This window comes from Zootoca vivipara, chromosome 4 (genome assembly GCF_963506605.1).
Source record: "Zootoca vivipara chromosome 4, rZooViv1.1, whole genome shotgun sequence".
Classification (NCBI taxonomy): domain Eukaryota; kingdom Metazoa; phylum Chordata; class Lepidosauria; order Squamata; family Lacertidae; genus Zootoca; species Zootoca vivipara.
This window is the reverse complement of record NC_083279.1, coordinates 51,571,873-51,592,267: the sequence shown is the minus strand read 5'-3', so window position 1 is coordinate 51,592,267 and position 20,395 is coordinate 51,571,873. Positions and strand designations below refer to the sequence as shown.

General features: G+C 43.5%; 1 protein-coding gene across 1 annotated transcript; it reads left to right on the top strand.

Moving 5' to 3' along the window:
- Positions 1-16,904: 16,904 nt before the first annotated feature.
- On the top strand, positions 16,905-19,999 carry OLIG1 (oligodendrocyte transcription factor 1). Its single transcript, XM_035116164.2, has one exon. It carries the CDS (start codon positions 17,033-17,035, stop codon positions 17,753-17,755), a length of 723 nt encoding a protein of 240 aa, XP_034972055.2. The 5' UTR covers positions 16,905-17,032; the 3' UTR covers positions 17,756-19,999.
- The last annotated feature ends 396 nt before the right edge of the window (positions 20,000-20,395 follow it).

The window sequence follows — 20,395 nt, the reverse complement described above, 5'->3', positions numbered from 1 at the left end:
TTTCACACACAAAAAATGGTGGCAGGTAGATAAAAGAGCAATCCTAGGTTGGGAGGTGGCTCAGTCACGGGCACAGGACCGTGTAGCAAGACTGAAAAGATCAAGCTAGGGAAGTGAAGGAGGAAGACCTGAAGATCCTTCAGAAGACCTGAGCACCTGGAGTACAAATGAGATCTTGAAAGACTGGGGAACACTTGGCCAACCTAGTCCAATGACCTGCTGTCAGGTAGTATTACTGTGAGAATGTTCAGGGAGGCAGGAGAGGATATATTGTTTAATTAGATCCTTCCCAACTTGTGTTTACAAGTTCTACAATTAGCAGAGTAACATTCCTCTTTTAAACTTACACAGTGGATAACATCTTTGCCAGGCTTGTTTAAGCTTCTAAAATAAGTTTCCTGGTAATTCTCCTTTATTCCCTCTTTAAAAAGAATAGACATGACACAGTATTGTATAAAAGAGTTTACTCACATTCTGTTCACAGATGGATCCCAGAAGGCAGACTTAGGTTACAAAATATATACATGTGGAATCTATCCCATAAGGAGATAGTTCCTTTGTCCCCCTCTGGGCTGGAAGCCAAGAGAGCATCTCAGGCTAAGGAAATATTGCTTCTTTGAGGAATGAAGTCGGAGAGAGAGATGGCTGCCTCCCCTGTCCTATTTTGTTACCTGTACAGGTGAGGTCATGCCCACCTCTGGTCACATGTAGAGGAAGTTTGTTCCAGCCCAGGAGGAAACAGGAAGTTCCCCCTGGCTGATCCAGACATCCCCTTTTTATTTCCACTCTAGGAATGTTGACTTTGACTGCTCTGTGTTTCACACCCCACAATAACCCCTCTGGGTTGAGGAATGGTGGGCAAGTCGCACCAAACTGAAGGTGTCCATAGGGCAAGAACAATTGAATGCACCTTCTGTTCCACATGGCTTAAGTAGATAAGCCACTCTGAAATAATGTAGACAGTCTACCAGCTTCATCAAGCACTTCCTGCCACTCAAAACTCTTTCTTTCTTTCTTTCTTTCTTTCTTTCTTTCTTTCTTTCTTTCTTTCTTTCTTTCTTTCTTTCTTTCTTTCTCTCTCTCTCTCTCTCTCTCTCTCTCTCCACTAGCCACTTCAACTCAACCCTTCATCTTCCAAATTTTTATTTGTTCTTGTGAGTAGGATTGTGCATGAATGATTTTTACAACATTTTAAAAAATCAAAAAATCTGGTCAAGGCAAACCCAAAAGTATTTTTGGCAACTTGCAGAAAGTATGAAAAACAAGCCCAATGACATCTGTGCCTTTTGCAGCTGCATGAGGTGGGAATGGAAATTTTCTCCAGCATGAGGATTTAGTGCCAGGCAGATTTTCCCATCTCAGCACCTGCAGGTTGGGGGTGAGTGGGGGAGGGGGAGGGGGGAGAGACCCTAACCCAGGCATCTCCAAACTGCGGCCCTCCAGATGTTTTGGCCTACAACTCCCATGATCCCTAGCTAACAGGACCAGTGGTCAGGGAAGATGGGAATTGTAGTCCAAAACATCTGGAGGGCCGAAGTTTGGGGATGCCTGCCCTAACCTGTTCACCCTGTGATATCATTTTGTTTAAAAGGTATAGGGAAGGGCTACAATGTTTACTGTGCAATCCACCTTATCTGCTCAGAAGTAAATCCCATTGAATTATGTGGGACTTCCATGCCAGTCATTACACGATTGCAGTCTCAAGTCAATTAATGGCTTTAGGTTAAAAAAAGTCTGCTCTTTAAAAAGGAACCCCAGACAAATGGGACAACATTAAACAACAATGTTATTTAAAATATAAATGCTTATCAAAACTGTATATGGTGGTCACTATCTTAAAATCTTATGCTTTCTGCGACATGCATTCATAGTTCAAAAGGAAAATAGTTTTTCTTTACAACTATTTATGTGTTTGCAAAGTTATTCAGATTTAATCAACGAATGGATAAAATCATACAGTTAATTGACTGAGATCTCTTTTAATTGGGGATGAGCCCCAAGGTGGTTTTCCTAACAACTGCACAGAAAAGTCAGAAATAACATCAGGCTCAGCAAACGAAAACTATAGCCTTGCCTGCACTCTTGGTAGCACATGATGTGAAACTTATAAGGCAAACAATAAAGCATCAAGAAGCAGATGGGTGGAGGGATTAGCTCTCATTCCACCCAAAGTGGAATAGAAAATCTTGTCGCCTCAACTGAGATGTGTGCCTCAAGTCGTCTGAGCCGCTCTACAGGATAAGAGAAAGGGATGTCATGCAAAGAATGGTGGAAAACTGATCTGCTTAGCCAAGCGGGAACTAGCAAAAGATTTAGCAGCACTAAACCTCCTGTTTGCAGGCAGGGAGTGCCTTCCTCTCCAAAGAAATGAATTAGCATGGTTCAGAGAAACTAGACCAGTCTTTAAGTTTGTTGTCTTTTTAAGTTATTGATTCTATTGCTGCTGAAGCGGAAACATAACTTGCAGGAATTAAGCATGCAAACAGGGTGACCCGTTTCAAAAAGATGAGGGGGCTCCTGCACATTTAACAGTTGTGCAGCAGAAGGCATATCAGTCAGGGTAGCTTCCTGCTAAAGGCACAGGAGTCCTGCCTTCATTCATCTGCCCAGTCAAGATGTGAAGCTTTTCCCACCACCTTTTCCTCCAGGCTAGGAAAAGACTGTGCTGCAATCCCATGCACTTGGGAGCCCACCCCATTATATAGTGGGACTTATTTCTGAGTAGACATTTATAGGATTTTACTGCAGCCACTTAACTATCAGTGAAAACCTGATGTCAGGTGAAAATTTGTAGGCATTGGATCCACACTAAAGGCTTGTCCAGACTTATACTTGTTCCCTGCCTAGAAAGCATGGGGCAGAACTGTTTTCTACTTGTCCTGAGGTTTCTAACTATGGGTCTGAGCAGACTTTTGTTTGCCTCACCACTTTCCCTGGGAAAACTTGATGATGTTTTCTCCAATTCAGCAGTAAAGATTGGGTTTTCCTGGGGGAAGAAGCAGCAGGAAAAGTGGAAGTCTGGTTGAGTCCTAAGGGCTCATGCCTCATGCACACTTCCTTTTGCCCTGCTACTTTCCCCTGGGAAAACTCAGGGCTCAGCACTGAATCACAACAAATGGCAATCAGGTTTCATCGGATTGCCATTTGTTTCGATTTAGTGCTAAAGAGTGAGTTTTCCAGGGGGAAGTGATGGGGCAGAGGCAAAACTGCTTGGACCCTTGCCTAGAAAGTATGGGACAAGTGGAAGACTGCTCAGGCCTGTGCATTGGACATGGGACAAGTGTGGACAAACCTTAAGCTTCTCATGTGGGATTAATGTTAGTCATGGTGACTAGCTTGACCCATTCATTTCAATGGGACTAAAGCTTGACTGGCTTAACCCAGAACCCTAAGCTTGTTTTCTTAAGCTTCTGTGAAAGAATCAACACAGTCCTTCCTGAAACTGCGTGATGAATCCATTCATGCTATGACGCATGATGAGACATACAGCTCATTCCTACAAGTGTCTACACAGAATTAAATCCCACTAATTTTTAAAGAACTTAGTCTCATGCAATATTGGTGTGATATTGCACCTTAGTTACGGTGACCAGTTACAATAGAGGACAGGACTCCTCCACCTGAAATCCCTTACTCTACACAGCTATTAAAGGTGGAGAAGCCTTGTCTTGTTTTGCACCATCCTGGACTGAGCATCAATAGGTTTGGAACAGCAGTCATGATTTTGGACTTTCAGGTCTTCGTTTAAAAATGGTTCAAGCCATATTACACGAAAACATTCAACAGCCTTGTTCATGACTCTGTTGGATCAAAGCACTTAGATGGAAGGTGACTGGTTCTCACCCCATCTTTGATTATTTTACATTAGCTGTGTTATGGATCACTCAGGCTTTGCATATGTGACTATGACCCTGTAGAAGTACAGCCATTGTTCGGCATGAATACTCTCATAGAGAAGGTGGTGGTTCTGGACTGTGTCTTTATGTTTAATGGATGGGAAAAAAGAGCCAGCTTTTGTGTTAACTCCGCTGCATGCAATGGACACCGTATAATATTTAGACATAGCAGGGTGTTAATGTGCTAATGCAACACAGTCTGCAACAGATGGTTGCAAGAATACTGCCCGCTCTGGTGGGCTCAGGGAGTGTTGCTGCAGAGTTTCTAGTTTCAGTAGAGTCAATCAAACCTTTTTGCCTCCAAGCAATGGGAAATTGGGCTGCCCTGAGGGAGGCCTAAGAGCATCCACTCATACAGACATCTGCCTGGCTCGCTGCTGATTATGGGAGGACAGTTTCTGTAAGGCAGGAATAACGGCCTTACTGTACTACTCTTTGCTGGGTAGACTGGCTCAAAAAGGAAGACAGTTTTAAGAGAATTTACTACTCTGCCTTTAACAGACAGATGTGTTGCCATTTGCAAAAGATAGCATGGATCTCCATCCCTGACGTTTCCCTTGTCTTTCTGCTAAGCAGCCTGCTGTGAAAGGCACAGAAATAGGACAGACTAGTTTTGTCTTTCGAGTCAGTTGCCAACCCTAGTGGTCCCGCTTGGCAAAGTAAGATTAAAAGCACCTGATGTGGCATCTCTGCCTATGTAAAACATCAGTTGTCTGTAGGCTTTGGTTGGGCATTGTGGTGAGAATTATATCTCCCCACGTTTCAAACTGCTTCCAGACTTCTCAGCAGTTCAGCAGCTAGAGCTATTATTATTATTATTATTATTATTACTGTTATTAACATTTTAGAACTGCTTTTCATCCTGAAATATCCCAAGACAGTATGCAAACAGCCCAATAAAATACATCACATAATAACATACATACTAACATCTTAAAAAAATATTATCACTGAAATTATTGCAATCCTGCGGCAAACAAGACAGCCCTTAAGCATATTTGCCCTCAAAGGTGGGAAATATGTCTTCACTTGATATTGAGAAGGTGCCAGCAAGGGGGGCAGTTGTACTTCCAAGAGAAGGGAATCTCCCCAAGTGTAAGAGAGAAGATACAATGGGCCACAGGCATCCGTGGGAGGATCTCCACTGCCAGTCTTAAGGCCTGGACCAGCAGGAGTCAGAAATGGCAGGCTCTCCTTCAAATTACTGGGTCCCAAATTGTTTTTATGATCCATATTGTTTCTTACATAAACAGCCCTCTAGCCTAAAGGATTATCCTTTTTTAAAAAAAGAAACTTCTCTTGAAGAGAAATGTGTGTGTGCGTGTGTAGTACAGTGAATAAATAGTTAGTAGCAGGTCTCATTTTGACCTTTCAAAAACAATAACTTTGTTCTTCTGTCAGTAAGTATTTTGGAGCCAGAATCGGTGCAAACAGATAGTTACACATTTCTTTTCTTTTCTTTTCTTTCCTTTCCTTTCCTAGGTTTGGATTCCATTGTGCCCCATGCCCTGATCCTAACACACACACACACACACACACACACACACACACACACACACACACACACACACTAAAGTTTCCCTCCCCCATCCCTATTCTTGAGTTCATCCATAGAAGTTTTGTTCTGCCATTTATCTTCACTTGTTGGAGATGTCTTGACAGACTCTTGAGAATTAATTTCCCATCAGCTTTTTGCCATCTCTTCTTGAACTGGCAGGTCAGAACTTGCCATGTGCATTTGAAGGGGCGATTTGGATGGGCCACCCAGTCCCATTGTCCCTTCCCATGCATGTCCTGACACCAGCAGGGAGCCAGTAGAAAGTCCTCTAAGACAAGAGACTCCAGGACTCTGTGCCTAAGCAGACCTCAGCTTCCCAGCCATCATCAATCATTGTATTCCCCTGCCAAAACCAATACAATTGGATCAGGCCCAATGCACAAGTGAGTGTTCCTTGAAAGTAAGAAGTGTGCCTTTTAGTTTAATATATTCCCTGGGTTGATCCTCTTGGAAGAGAAAGAAATCCATCAATGTCACTATACATTATCAGGGTGGAGATTGATCGCAGTGTAGGATTGTCTGAGAGTTTTACAGATGCAAAAGCAATTGTTACATTCCTATTTTCAGTAAAAATGTACATCTTTAATTGGAAGCAATGTCAGCCATGCCCTTTTGATTTGCTTACAAAGCTTTGCTCATATTCTGCTCACTAATCTGAAGAACAGTAGGGCTGTCAACCCATTACAGCAATGTTTAGTCAATTACCTGTCTTGAATCTAACTGTTTATTGATTGATGAACCATTTAAAATAAATATTATAACACCTCCCTGGCAAATGAAACTGCCTGAATCAAAGTGTGCCTTTAGATGTTCTACCAAAGTGGTATTTTCAACATCAAACACAAAGCAAATAAGATTTTACTCAGTTGTTACGATCTGCATTTTAATGTGTCATTTCCAGGATTAATTATCCTGATACAGCAGTTGTATGCTTCCAGCACATTGATATCAGTGGGTTTTTCTGTGCTCAGCTTCTGCTACACTACTGACTGAAAGCTCGTTGCTTCAAATATAAGATCATCAGTTTAGTTGTGCAAGGTTGTAGAAGGGCAAAACAGAGCAGAGGTCCTAGCAAATCTGTGTAGGCCAAAATGAAGACCCTGAAGTTGCTATCTCTCAAGTAGATATGGGAAGGGGAACCCTACTGCAAGGACATGACACATCTGTGGTCAATGCAAGCTATGGGAAGCCCTCTTGTAGCCTGAGAGTGCGCCTTAGCACAGCAATGGGGAGCCTGTGCCCCCCCCGTCTTATTGGACTCTAATTCCCATCAGCCCCTGCCAGCACATTCAATAGTCAGATAGGATGGGAATTGGAATCCAAGTATATCTGGAGGACCAAAGGTTTTCCCCACTCTCACACTAGTAATTCATAAGAGAACCTGGTGGGGATAATATTGTCACCGCAGTGGAGGAATCCATGCAGAGGGAGAAAGACATGAAAATCTGTGAGAAATGCCATCCTTTTGTCTTTTCTGCCCCTGTTTTTTCCTCCACCATCTGAGTTTTGTGCTAAAGTGTCACACTGGGGGAGAGGGACCTTTCTTGAAGACTTGCCCATTAGGTAAATAAGAAAAGCGTACATAACAGAAGAGTTCTAACAGGAAACCACCTTTGGTGTAATGTATTGTTTTTCGAACTGTATTCTGATAAATTTGGGGTTCCTTGGATGCTTAGCAGGGATTCCTCAATGAGGTGAGCAAACATTCCTGACACCTTCACTATTAGTAATCTGCCCATGCAATGAGAAGCTAGAAAGAAGACTCTGTGTGTGTGTGTGCGCGCGCGTGTGCGCGCGTGTCTGAGTGCCAAGCACTGCAAAGACAAGGCCTAACAGGTGCATAAGCTGATGGGTGAACTACCTGAACACATTTGATGTAATCTCTTGCGTTTTCTAATCCACTAGAAAGCACTCTTAATTATACTAAACATAATAAGAGTGACATCATTTGTATTTATGTAATTTAGCATTCAACTGACCGCTTTACTTTTACAGTAGTACCTCGGGTTAAGAACTTAATTCATTCTGGAGATCTGTTCTTAACCTGAAACTGTTCTTAACCTGAGGTACCACTTTAGCTAATGGGGCCTCCTGCTGCCGCCGTGCAGCTACCGCACAATTTCTGTTCTCATCCTGAAGCAAAGTTCTTAACCTGAGGTACTATATCTGGGTTAGCGGAGTCTGTAACCTGAAGTGTCTGTAACCCGAGGTACCACTGTACTATGCTTCTGCTTGTTTTTGATGCTGTATATTTGATGTTAGCTGCCTTGGTCCCTTTTGGGAGGAAGGACTGGATATAAGAGATCTGGAGGCAGCCCTGTTTAGGGAAGCTTTTAATGTTTAATAAATTATTGTATTTTAATACTTCTGTTGGAAGCTGCCCAGAGTGACTGGGGAAACCCAGCCAGTTGGGCGGGATATAAATAATAAATTATTATTATTATTATTATTATTATTATTATTATTATGATGATGATGCTGATCTCGTCTTTGTTCTCCACAGCTCCAGCCATTCAAGTGTACTTTACTGGTGTGACGATCAACCTTATTTTCTCTTTCCTCATACACGCAAACCCCAGCTATACTCTAGAATCATATGAGGAGACTATTCAATCAACACAGAAAACAAAACACACTAGTTGTGTCACAAAAAGGATATGTGAAAGTATCTGGATACATGAATGTTTCCTTGTGTGACTCAAAACACACTAATTGCCTTTTTGTTATTTCTAGGGTGCTTGACATCTATTGGTTTTTTAAACTTTTTTTTATAAAAAAAAAATCACAATCCTTGCAATCTGTTTACAGTTTGTTAAGAACACATCACTGTCTTCCTTTGGGTAATGTGAAGCAAAAAGATATATAACTTTTGGGTTGGAGGGAAAGAGATCAGTGAAGCTTTGTGTCCATATCTTCTTTCCTCTCATTTCAGTTAAGCTTGCCACTGTGTGACCAGGCAATTTTAAAATAAAATCCATATGCTCTTCATTGATGGCACTGATTCAAGCCATTAGTCACTGTGCTAATATAGTGCCATCAAGATTCATGGCACTTTGTAAGCAAAAGATAAGTCTTTGCCTATCTTTCAAACAATCTATGATAATATTATTAAGGCTGCCACCCTATGCACAGTTATCTGGGAGGAAGTCCTGTGAAGACAATAGGACTGAGTAGGCAGCCAGAGGATTGCACTCTAAGCCTGTTTTATTTTCTAAAATACTAAAGAAATAAGTAAATAGCACTGCTCCTTAGCCCTTTTCATAAAAAGCAACACTTTAGGAAGAGCAATATGGAAGCACAGCACATCTTAGCGGTTCTTTCAAATTTATAAATTAAAGCATTGGGAGAATACATTGTTCACATCACAATGTCCGGAGACTGAGCCAGCCTTCATTTTCTTCTACTTCTTGTACTGTCAACGAAGAGAATGACAATGTCTTGTTCGAAACTGCCCTTGGTATAATCTATCATTGTGCAAATTAATTGAATATGCTACATGACTGTGCGAGAGACATATGTCTATTCACTATGACAAACATCAAGAGGCTGCCACAAGCTTCTGCAATGCTGAAATAAAAGCAGAGCAAGTGCTCGTTCTCCCAAGGACCTGTGGCCCCAAGCAGCTTGAACAAAATCCGGCAGTATTCACTGATTAGTTACAGTTTATTAACAGCCCATACATTTCTCATCTGCTCACAAGGACTTGTTAGGAGTGTCACCTGCACTGCCAAAAATAAAAAATACACAACTGATGTCTGAACATATTTTCCCCCACAGTTATTTTTAGTTTGATTCTGTCTAATAAGTGACGCCCACACACTGAAAAAAGTATATTTGCACCTTTTTGATGCCTTAAAAAGAAATAAGTATTTTAATTTTTTAAATTTAGTTCATATTAATCTGCTGTTCATAACAATGAAACTAAGAGACTTGAGGTTACAAAACAGCATCACCCAAACCCAGCACAATCCACAATGTACCAGCATCATGAATGCACAATAAAAATGTATTCTGTAGGGGAGCCCTTGGACTGTGACTCGCATCAGCCCCAGCCTGCCTGTCCATGCTGCAAATATTTGATATGGACTGATATGCTTCTGCCTGCATGCAGATTGTTTAGGAGTTGAATAACTCAGAGCAATATTTCCCTTTTTGTCTGCATCAAAATATATCTTCTTTTCTACATTGTGTGTGTGTGAGAGAGAGAGAGGGAGAGAGAGTGGGGAGAAGGGGAGGGAGAGATTGTATCCCAAATACTTGGGTGAAGGGAGAAGGCTCTGCAGACTACAGACAACCCTTAGCCACCATCTGCTCCTCACTGAAGCAGGCAGGCATTTTCTCATAGCAACTCCAACAGAGAAAGCAGGTGTCAGGCATGACTGACAATCCCCACTTCATTCTGACACAGACTCTTGCCTTTTCCCCATCTTCAAAGGGCCACTCCTATGACAGAATAAAACTTGGTTCAGTAAGTGGGATCCGATCAACAACAAAATGTTGTAGCATATAATGCTCCTGCTCAGCCAGGCCTGCCTTCTTCCAGGATGCTGAAGTCCATTCTCCCTTCCTGGTTTTCCTCCACATTCCATGGCTTCCCAGTATGCCCAGTCCTCGTGGATCTGTTGTTGGGGTTCTCTTTATACTTCCATAGACCTTTGGCGTTTCCCCTGAACCTGTTGATCTTTTCCTCTTGTGAGTAGGTCACGCTCCTTTAGCTACATCCACTCTGCCTAGAACCAATAGATCTCAATCCAACCTTCTGCCCACCACTGTCTTATGCCACCAGCGCCAACAAGATGCTCAGCACATCACGTGCTATGGCATCTTCTGCCTCCTTCAGTGTCTGCAGTCCTTCAGCACTAGCACAGCCAGGCCTGTTGGGCAAATAAATACAGGGTGTGTTTCTTAATCTTCTCCAAAGGAAGAAAAAGCAGTAGGATAATTGCCATGGATCAAGAGAGGTGGTATTCTGGGCCTGGGAGGGTGGGGTACTTGTAACTAGGCCTCGCTTAAAAGCTCCCCAATAACTGCAACGGCACCACACCTATGTCCTGCTAGCTCAGCCAGTAGAGCATGAGACTCAATTTCAAGGTCATGGGTTCAAGCCCCTTATTGGGTGAAAGATGCTTGCATTGCCGAGGTTTGGACTAGATGGCCCTTGTGGTCCTGTCCAACTTTACAATTTTACGATTCTACGATTGAAAGCACATTGAAAACACACACAACCTAAGAATCATGGGAGCAGTAGTTGTTTAAGAGTGCCATGGTTTGTAGTTCTGTGAAGTGTAAAGTACAGTTCCCATCATCCTTTGCAGCAGGGATGAATGGGCTCTAATTGTACGGTATGTGTGCAGCCTAGTAGGGTAGGTTGATTGCGGATGGGGGATGCATTGGATGTAGCAGTACTTACAGCCTGGGACAAATTCAGATCCCAAGTCCTTTTTCATTAGCCGTTTGCTGCCTGCCTGTCCCCCTCTCTCTCATACCCTGATTGAATGGTGTTTTATGCAGAAGGCCAGCAGGCCTGGCTGCTGCATACATTGATAAGGACTTTGAGCCAGCGGCAGAGGAACGGGGCAAAACTGGGAACAGTATCCCTCTGTGTTCTCTGCAGTCCGTCTGCTTCCAATAAAGAGAGGGCTGCTTGGTCCTATAAAGCACCCCCTGTCTTTGCAGGTGTCCTAGGAACTTGGCTGTGGCACTTCAGCCAGACACATTTATTACCTTTTGGATGCTATAAATTTATCATTCATTCCTTTCCAAGGGCAAAGAATAGAAGCCGGGCATCAAGCTGCCCCTGCCTTCTCTCTCAGGTCCCTCTGCCAGTACATTTGGCTGGTTTGTTCTCTTTCAGGCTTGTTCTTCCTGTTGCATTCTGCCTATTCATGGAAGAAAGAGTCAAACCGGATGGCTGGATTCAGTGCAGGGAAATGACTTCAGAGCTACCTTTGTTCTCCCCTTCGTTCCTTTGAACACACTTGGCCATGTGTCCTTATGAAAGGGTTCGTTTTAACCATTTGGAACATCCCGCAAGCGAAGCTGCACCGGCCAGAATCACTCACATCTTTTGAGTCTGACGGAGAGTCCGAGTTAAACTGCCAGGGTTTTGTCACGCAAAAAACCTGACCATGACATTGGGCACTGTGTTATAAATCAGCCACAGCCGTCTAAGCAAACTGTCTCTTTTATGGCAACAGGGAGAACCCTCTACAGTGTTTGGCTTAAGCCACCAACTTTCGAATGGCTCAAAGAATATCCTTACTTTTTTTTTCCTGCAAAGAAAGCCAGCCCTTTGAAATTGATTTTATAGACTTGTGTGTGCAATTTCACAGCACACTGGATCACACTGTTTTAAGGCAGCTTGGCTGTTCTATGCACAAGTACACTTTCAAACCTATTCTGAAGTTTGAAGTGAATGTTTGATTGCCTATCTTAAACCCATTTATAAAGAAAAAGGAAACAGACATCTTTTTCATTGGCATCCCCCCCCCCACCGCTTCTGTGTCAACAAAAGTATTTTGTCATTTCCCTCTCGTTTGAAACAGAAAGTAGGTTCTTCCATGGGCTTGATAGATCTAAGCACTGGTTTTTCTTTCAAACTAGAAAACTTGACACTTAAGATTCAGTATCCTTGTTTTTCTTATCCTTACCTATTTTAGCCAACAACCCACAATTTGCAATAATAATTTTTTTATGTTAATTTCCCCTCAATAAGTGTGTTCTAACGGTTTCTGTTTAAAGTGCGCAGATCAAAGTGGTTTCCATCAGCTTGAAGAATGTGCTCTCTCCCAGGCACCCAGAGTTTGATAAGCTCAATTGTGCAGATCAATCTAAAGAACAACAGTTGAAAAGAAGATTTCTGGTTTGTTTTTGTTTGGTTTTTTTATATAAAAAACCCACATTTATTTATTTGTTATTAGAAGCATTAAGTTATTATTATTTTAAAATTAGATGCAAGCATTGCAAAAAAAAAACCACTGAGATTTTCTAGTACCTACATTGCAAATAAAAGTGGAGACCTGAACTACGGTAACTAGTGAAAGGAGGGGCCTTGTTTATTTATTTACCATATTTATGTCTTACCTTTCCTACAGCAATCTCAAAACAGTGCACATGGACACACACACATCCTGGAATTTCATCCCCACAACAACTCTGAGATGAAGAGTAAGTGCATGTCCCATAACTTCCTGCTGAAATACTGTAACTTTTTATACCACAAATGGTCTGGTTTTTTTCTTTCTTTTGTCCTGGTTTGGTTGTGAATGCCCCTCCCAACGGCATTAATTCATGACACTGGAGAAGCAGTGTCAACAGTCTAGTATAAATCCACCACAAATCACAGTTATTGAATCAATGACCTGTTGCAGTTTTTTTCCTTTTTACAAAAAAAACTAGATCAGAGGGACCCCTAGTCTGATACTCTAACCACTTTACCACACTGCCTCATCCTTGTGCATATTCCAGTCTTGCCCCATCCTTGCCTCCCATTACAACATGGCATAATTAAGAATTTTCAGCTCTCAATCCTACCTGGAGTTCATGGTCTATAACTCTGGAGCCCTTCCTTCAATTAATGGCTCCCAGCTTTCAAAAGTCATTGGCAAGACAGATGCTTGACAATGGCTCTCAGATGATGTTATTATTATTACTACATCACTATCAACACCATCAGCATATTTTCCAAAGTGACTAAGGCTGCAATCCTAATCCCACTTTCCTTGAAGCAAGCCTCATGGAATTCAGTAAGGTTTATGTCTGAGTAGACATGGTTAGGATTGCTCTGTAAAATAGGACTGGGAACTGTGCCTTTGTCCACCTCATCACAACAGTGTAGAAAGCTCCATAAGCCAAGCCACACTAGCTTACAATAATGGACTGATGCAGCTCTGGTTAAGAGCGGTAGACTTGTAATCTGGGGAACTGGGTTCACGTCTCCGCTCCTCCACATGCAGCTGCTGGGTGACCTTGGGCTAGTCACACTTCTCTGAAGTCTCTCAGCCCCACCCACCTTACAGAGTGTTTGTTGTGGGGGAGGAAGGGAAAAGAGAATGTTAGCCGCTTTGAGACTCCTTCGGGTAGTGATAAAGCGGAATATCAAATCCAAACTCTTCCTCTTATTATTATTATCAACTTGAAGTCAGAGGCCATGATTTCCAAGTAGACTAAGTGCATTGGGCTGGGAAAAGAAAAGACCAGAAAAAGAAAAAGGAGGCAGTAGCCAGGGCCTACAAAAGCAGAGCACCAAGGTGGAAGATCAACCTGCGGGATCTTATCCTCTTCAGCCAAGGCTGGCTGGAGACATTTTGCTGCCTGAGGAGAAGAAAAAGATGGCGCCCTTCCTCAAGGCACATACAGAAGCCAATTTGACTGGTAGTTGAATCTTATTCCAATACTGGTGAAAGGACAGGATCTTCCACTGCACCTGAGAGCAGCAGGCTATCATAGGGGGTACAGGGCAGGCCACATGACACTCACGGTTCTGTCCACTCCCTGCCACCTGAGGCAGCTGCCTCACTCTGCCTCATCATAGGGCTGGCCTTGTTTCAGTCACCCACATGCCAGTCACCATACCCAGTATTTGGACACCAGTCTGCCCCCTAATGATATCTCGCCATACTTAAGAATGAGACCAAGGACAAACTTAATGAATACACACTTAATGATCAAGTGTGCATTGAAGCTTATGCACTCATATAATGATGTGGATTGTCTAGCTCAGGCATCCCCAAACTGTAGCCCTCCAGATGTTTTGGCCTACAACTCCCATGATCCCTAGCTAACAGGACCAGTGGTCGGGGAAGATGGGAATTGTAGTCCAAAACATCTCGAGGGCTGAAGTTTGGGGATGCCTGGTCTAGCCCATCCTTAAAATAGACTAGCCTAGTCTTCTCGAATTGAGAACCCACCTCTTAATTTTTACCATATATTTGTATGGTGGTTGTGCTGCTGTTGTGACCATCCTTATGTCAGGCTGTGACCCAGCAGTGGGTTCCAACCCACCACTTGAAGACCAGCCTGTCACACCACAGGGACATGGGTGTTCTACAACATATTCCTTTGCCAAACATGGGGATGGTCCTGCCCCAGAATAATTCTGGCATCAGGAAAGATGTGGGGTCTCAATATTTGTTTATTCCTTGTATATCTGTTGGTTTATTATTGATATAATTATTCTTCATTTTAAAGAGTAAAAAAAAATCCAGTAGGTACATTTAAGTCCTTGGGCATTACTTAATTAAGCTTCCTTAATTATGGCATAAAACTGTGAGAACATAGGAAGCAGCAATGTAAGCATGGGATTGTTATAGTTCTATTTGTTGCAATTTTATATCACGTTATTACCAAGGCAGTTCACAATTTTAAGATACCTAAGCAATTAAAATGTTATAAAATGTAGATTAACAGTGCCCTCCTGGGCTATCTGAGTGTGAATGGCAGAAGCTGCCTTCCCTCAGGTCACACAGGTTTGTCTTAAGCAGCCCCAAGGAAGGCAGGGCAGGGGCTGCCACAACTGTTCTCTCAGGCCATCAACTGTCCTTGCAGGAAAGGGTGGCATGATCTCATTTCCCCCAGAATCCCACCCAAGAAAAAGGCAACCACCACCACCCAACCAGCAATGTCACTTCTGAGCTTAGTCTCTCCATCAGGCCAGAAAAAACTTAAGCAGTCCCAGGCACCTTCCACAGCCTAGTCCTCTCCCCTTCTACTTTCCCTTACTTTTGTCTTAAGTATCTCCAAGAAAAATGGACTACAACTTCTGTCTCCAAACCCTTTTATCTAGCTGTAGGGTGTATACAATTATAAATAAGAAAAATCATGGGCCTGGACATTTTGCATCTATCTGATTTAATGGGTTTTAATACCTGAATTACTTTACCCTTCTGTTTTATCATTTTGTTTTGTTGCTTTGTATTGTCTTTGATTTTATTGTATTTTTGTATCTCAGTTCAATGTAAAAAAGACTTTTAAAGTTGTTCTAGACTTATGGTTTGCAATTCTAAGAACACTTACTATGGAGCAATGCCCGTTGAGTTCAATGGGACTTACTTCTAAAGAAAAATGTTTAGGATTGCACTGCTTTTTACTGGTACTGAATTTTACATTGCTTTTAATGTTTAATAGATTATTTTATTTCATTTTTCTGTTGGAAGCTGCCCAGAGTGGCTGGGGAAACCCAGCCAGATGGGTGGGGTATAAATAATAAATTATTATTATTATTTATTTATTTCATGCTTTGAGCTGCCTTCACAGAACAGCTGAGGAATACTTATAATAAATACCTGAAATCAAAATGAAACAAGGCTGAGACACAGCAAAAACATTTGTGAAATATAGATGGGGGGATCATGGTGAGTAACACATTAGACTTTTGAAGCATAAACAATTAAGAGTCTTGTGGCACCTTCAAGACTAACCAATTTATCATGACATAAGCTTTGATGGACCACAGTCTACCCTGTTTCTCATATTTTAAGACATACCCATAAAATAAGCCATAGCAGGATTTTTAAGCATTCAAGGAATATAAGCCATACCCCGAAAATAAGACATAGTGATAAGCGCAGCAGCAATGCCGGCCACGGCAGGAGGAGGAGGAAAAAAAATAAGACATCCCTTGAAAATAAGCCATAGTGTGTTTTTTTGAGGGAAAAATAAATATAAGACGTGTTTTATAATATGAGAAACACGGTACCTCATCAGATGTGTGAAGCGTTATCATGAATTAGGTTATAAATTCACGTGGGGGTTGGGGGATTATAAAACGGGAGGCAAATGAAAAGGACAGATAATGATAGTGGTAGTTCACAAAACAGTGCTTGGTGATGCATATTGTCATTGGCAAGCCTATTTGCACATTCAGTGGGCTATAAAATCATTTGCTGTATGTCCAAGTTGAATACTGTAGTTGTAAACATATGGGTGCAAATACGCGTCCTGCAACGTACCATTTCTACATGTGATATCTCAGCTCTGTCTTCTGCTTTATTTTAAAATAGCTTGTTTTTAACCAGTGGCAGGGCCCAGGGGGCCAAGTTATTCTGTGACCAAAACAAACAAATAGCAGATGCCACTTTGTGGTCTGAAAAGCAGAGCAAGTTTACAGATCCCAGCCCTTCGGCAGGCATTCATATTCCTGCCAACAGTCAGGAGAAGGAACCAGAACACACAGAGTAAAAAGAAAAAACAAAAACAAGCGCGCTCCAAAGGTGAGCGGAAAGGACAAGAGCCCTTGCGGAAGTTTGGGCGGCGGAACCCGCAGAGCCCGGAGGCGACAATAAACTTCTTGTTTTGCCCTGCGCTGCGTCTTCCCTCCACGCCACGCGACAGCCAATGAGCATCGCTCTTCGCCCAGATTTGCACTCCCATTGGCTGCCGGCCTGACATTCCTTTACTCTAACAACAGAGTTGGATTTAAAGGGGATTCGGCCGATTACCCCTTTCCTCACATCTCACGGCAAATCACCGGCGCGTGTGTCCCCCCCCCTTCCCCTTCCAGCTGCTCCCCACCCCCACAGCTCCTTTTTGTGCTATGGAAGTTTTCTGCCTGCTCTGAAAGCGCAGCACCGAAGCGACCATGCTGAGGCAGCCGCCCTTCTATGAGCTGGTGGGCTACAGGCAGCCCCCTCCCGCCTTGCTGGTCAAACCAGCTCCTGAGCGGCCAGACTTTGCTCCAGAGCCTCTCCAAGGACCCGGGAGTGCCAAGGCGACCGCGGCAGCAGCGGGAGGCCACCTCGCCTCTGCCGCCGGCGTCACGCCCAAGAGTGACCAGAAGACCGAGCAGCAGCAGCTCCGGAGGAAGATCAACAGCCGGGAGCGGAAGCGAATGCAAGATCTCAACCTGGCGATGGACGCGCTGCGGGAGGTGATCCTGCCCTACTCGGCCGCGCACTGCCAGAGCTCGCCGGGGAGGAAGCTCTCCAAGATCGCCACGCTGCTCCTGGCCAGGAACTACATCCTCTTGCTGGGGAGCTCCTTGCAAGAGCTCCGGCGGATCCTAGGCGAGATGAGCGGCTCGGGCCCCCGGCTGCTCCTGGCGGGCCTGCCCCTCTTCGCCGCCGCCGCCGCCGCCGCCCCGGGCCCGGTGCTCTTGACGCCGGGGGCCGTGAATGCCCATCACCACCACGCCCCGCACCCGGCCAGCAAGTACCTCTCGGTGGCCCTGGAAGAGCAGCAGTGCGGCCAAGTACACCTGCCCAGCGGCGCCAGCCTGTGCACTTGCGCCATTTGCAAGTTCCCCCACTTCATCCCGTCGTCCGGCCTCAGTTTAGCGGCCGTGCAGGCGCAGTTCTCCAAGTGACTGGGCCACTCCTGACCCGGGACTGCGGCGGGGTGGGGGTGGGGGAGAGAGAGGATAGGAGAAGAGAAGAGAGGCGGAAGATAGGACCTGGAGGGAGGGGCAAGGACGAGGACACGTGCGCAGCAGGAGGACTGGCGCGAGCGACGGGGAAGCGTCCTCCTCTGTTTAGTCCTCGCCGGGGTCGGACCGTGGCGAGAATGCAGACAGTTCAGCAACGGGAGAAAGGAATCTCCGGGGCGTCCGGCCCTTTAACAGGACAAGTTTGCATGCATTTCAGTGTCCGTTCAAATCAAATGCGAGAACGCTTCGCTCGCGCTTCGCTCGCGCGCGTGTATGTAAGGAGGCGGGAGACATTGCCAGGGAAAACGAAAAATAAAGCAGTTGCCCAGAAAACTTGCTTTACAGTTTTATATGGGGCAAAAGACCAACCGAAGTTATGTACCGTGAATGATGAGAACTTGTGCGCATTCACTTTGGAATAAGCCACGAGGCTTGCTTCCAAAGTAAACGTGCTTAAGGTTGGGCTGCTTGTCCAATTGATGTAGTGCGCATGCTCCACAAAAGTCCGTAACTTAATCATGCCTCTGCAACTCTGTTCGTCTTCACCCAGTGCAGTAACAAGCGAGTGTTGTCATTTACCTTGGCAACCCTGAGATGCCACCCGTTCTCCCTTATTGCCTAGTATTTAATTGTAGATCGTGTAGTCATTAGTCGCCACTGATGTATTGTTTGAAGATAATACCACTACGGCTATCAAGAGGTGTGCAGCCCAAACCTATCCATTTTTACTCAGAAGTAAGCCCCACCACTCATTTTAATGGGACTGACTCCCAAGTAAGTTTGCATATCATGGTAGCCCTCAGCACAATCCTAAACTTGCTTACTCAGAATGGAGCTTACCGCTTAGTAAGTATTCCTAGGATTCCAGTTTTCCATTACCTAAAAGATAGGCCTAATGATAAATTTGTAACATTACGCTGAGCAGATAATCCATAGACACTCTAGTTTAATGGTGATGAGTGAAACAGGAGAGCCATTGTCTTAGAAACAGAGAAAAATTAATAAAGAAATGCTTGTAATTTCATTTGATAGCTCCACCTCCTGATCTATTGCTTCTGATTTTAGTACTTGATATATTCTATTTCTATCCTAGGTATAAGAGATGATGTTAGAAAAATCCAGGAACTCAAAATTAGAATGTTCTAATATGTTGATACCATAATATATTACAGAATCTGCAGCACTGGAAGCTTCCCCCCTTCTTTTAATCCTTTAGTTATTTATACTTGATTCTGATTAAAGATAGATCTTGAGACAGCCTTTTAAGATACCTTTCAATCCATTTTCCCCCAGTTTTATATACTAATGAAGCTGTATAATTCTAGAAACAATGGTGTTTCATATTCACTTACGTCTGGATGGTTTTATTCTCCCCTTTAGGTAGTTTTTGTTCACTTCAATTATTGTGAGATTACCATTACAATCTGCACAAATAAACACCAAACTATAATATCTATCTTCTCACATGCCCAATGCATCTGTATCAATGAGAGGCAAAGTATGTTGTCATGTTATAATCCTTTTATGCCTGAAGGAGAGCCAGTAATTCACTTCAGTCTCAAACTTGACTAAGTTTAATTAGAGGTAGGAGCAATCTAGTATCAAGGAAAGGAGCCCCAGAATAATTAGGGACTCTGCCTCCGGTGAAGTAGTCACAGAAGCAAAGACCTGGGTAGAGTCTGCAATTCATTGTAACCATATGGTAGTTTCAGAATGTCTTGTTAGGGTTCAAGATGATTAAAAAATGGTAGACATAAATTAAGTCTGGAAAGCTAGGTCAGTGAAGTGAGGAAGAGAGGTCCTTAGAGTTAGCCTCCTTCTCCAATGTCCAAATCTTCCTTCAGGTTGGTTACTGCTGGGGAGTTTTCGGATCTTGAAGCATGCACACCCTTTTCTTGCTTCTAGGCTGAAGCAGGAAGCCTTCTCTCAGGGACTCTCTGCAGGAGGGCTGAGAGGAGACTGATCCCAGCCTGACACCTCAATCCCTAAGCAGTCTAACTCAACCGTAAGACCCAGTGTGTCAACGGAATATTCCCAGGTAAGTATGGACAAATTGCATCTTTGGCCTCCTCAATTCAATTTGATTAATTCTGCCCAGGTGGTTTTCCCTGTCTTTGACTGCTCGGTTTTAATTCAGAAGGAAGTAAAGAACATCTAATACAGTACTCCTGCTCAGAGAGCAGAGCAGAGCAAACAAACAAACAGCCAAAAAATTAAACGTGATTCACAGTGGAATCCATGTATAATGGCGCCTAGGATTATAGGAAGCTGCCTCCCAGTGAGTCACACTCATTGGTCTGTCTAGCTCAGCCTTGTCTACAATGACTGGCAACAGCTCTAGAAGTTTCAGACTGGGGTCTCTCCCAGCCCTACCTGAAAATGCCAGGAACTGAATCTGGGACCCTCATTCAAGGCAGATGCTCTTCCACATAGATTTATGTCGTTTGAACATTTTTTTTTAAAGAAACATGAGTACAATAGCCTAAGTTAAAGAAAGAAAGAAAGAAAAAGAAAGAAAGAAAGAAAGAAAGAAAGAACGCTTAACTTGCAAACATATCTAGAAAATGCTTAACTAATCTA

What these genes read in the sequence shown, in the direction of transcription:
- OLIG1 (XM_035116164.2), top strand. Translation starts at nt 17,033, where the DNA reads ATGCTGAGGCAGCCGCCCTTCTATGAGCTGGTGGGCTACAGGCAGCCC.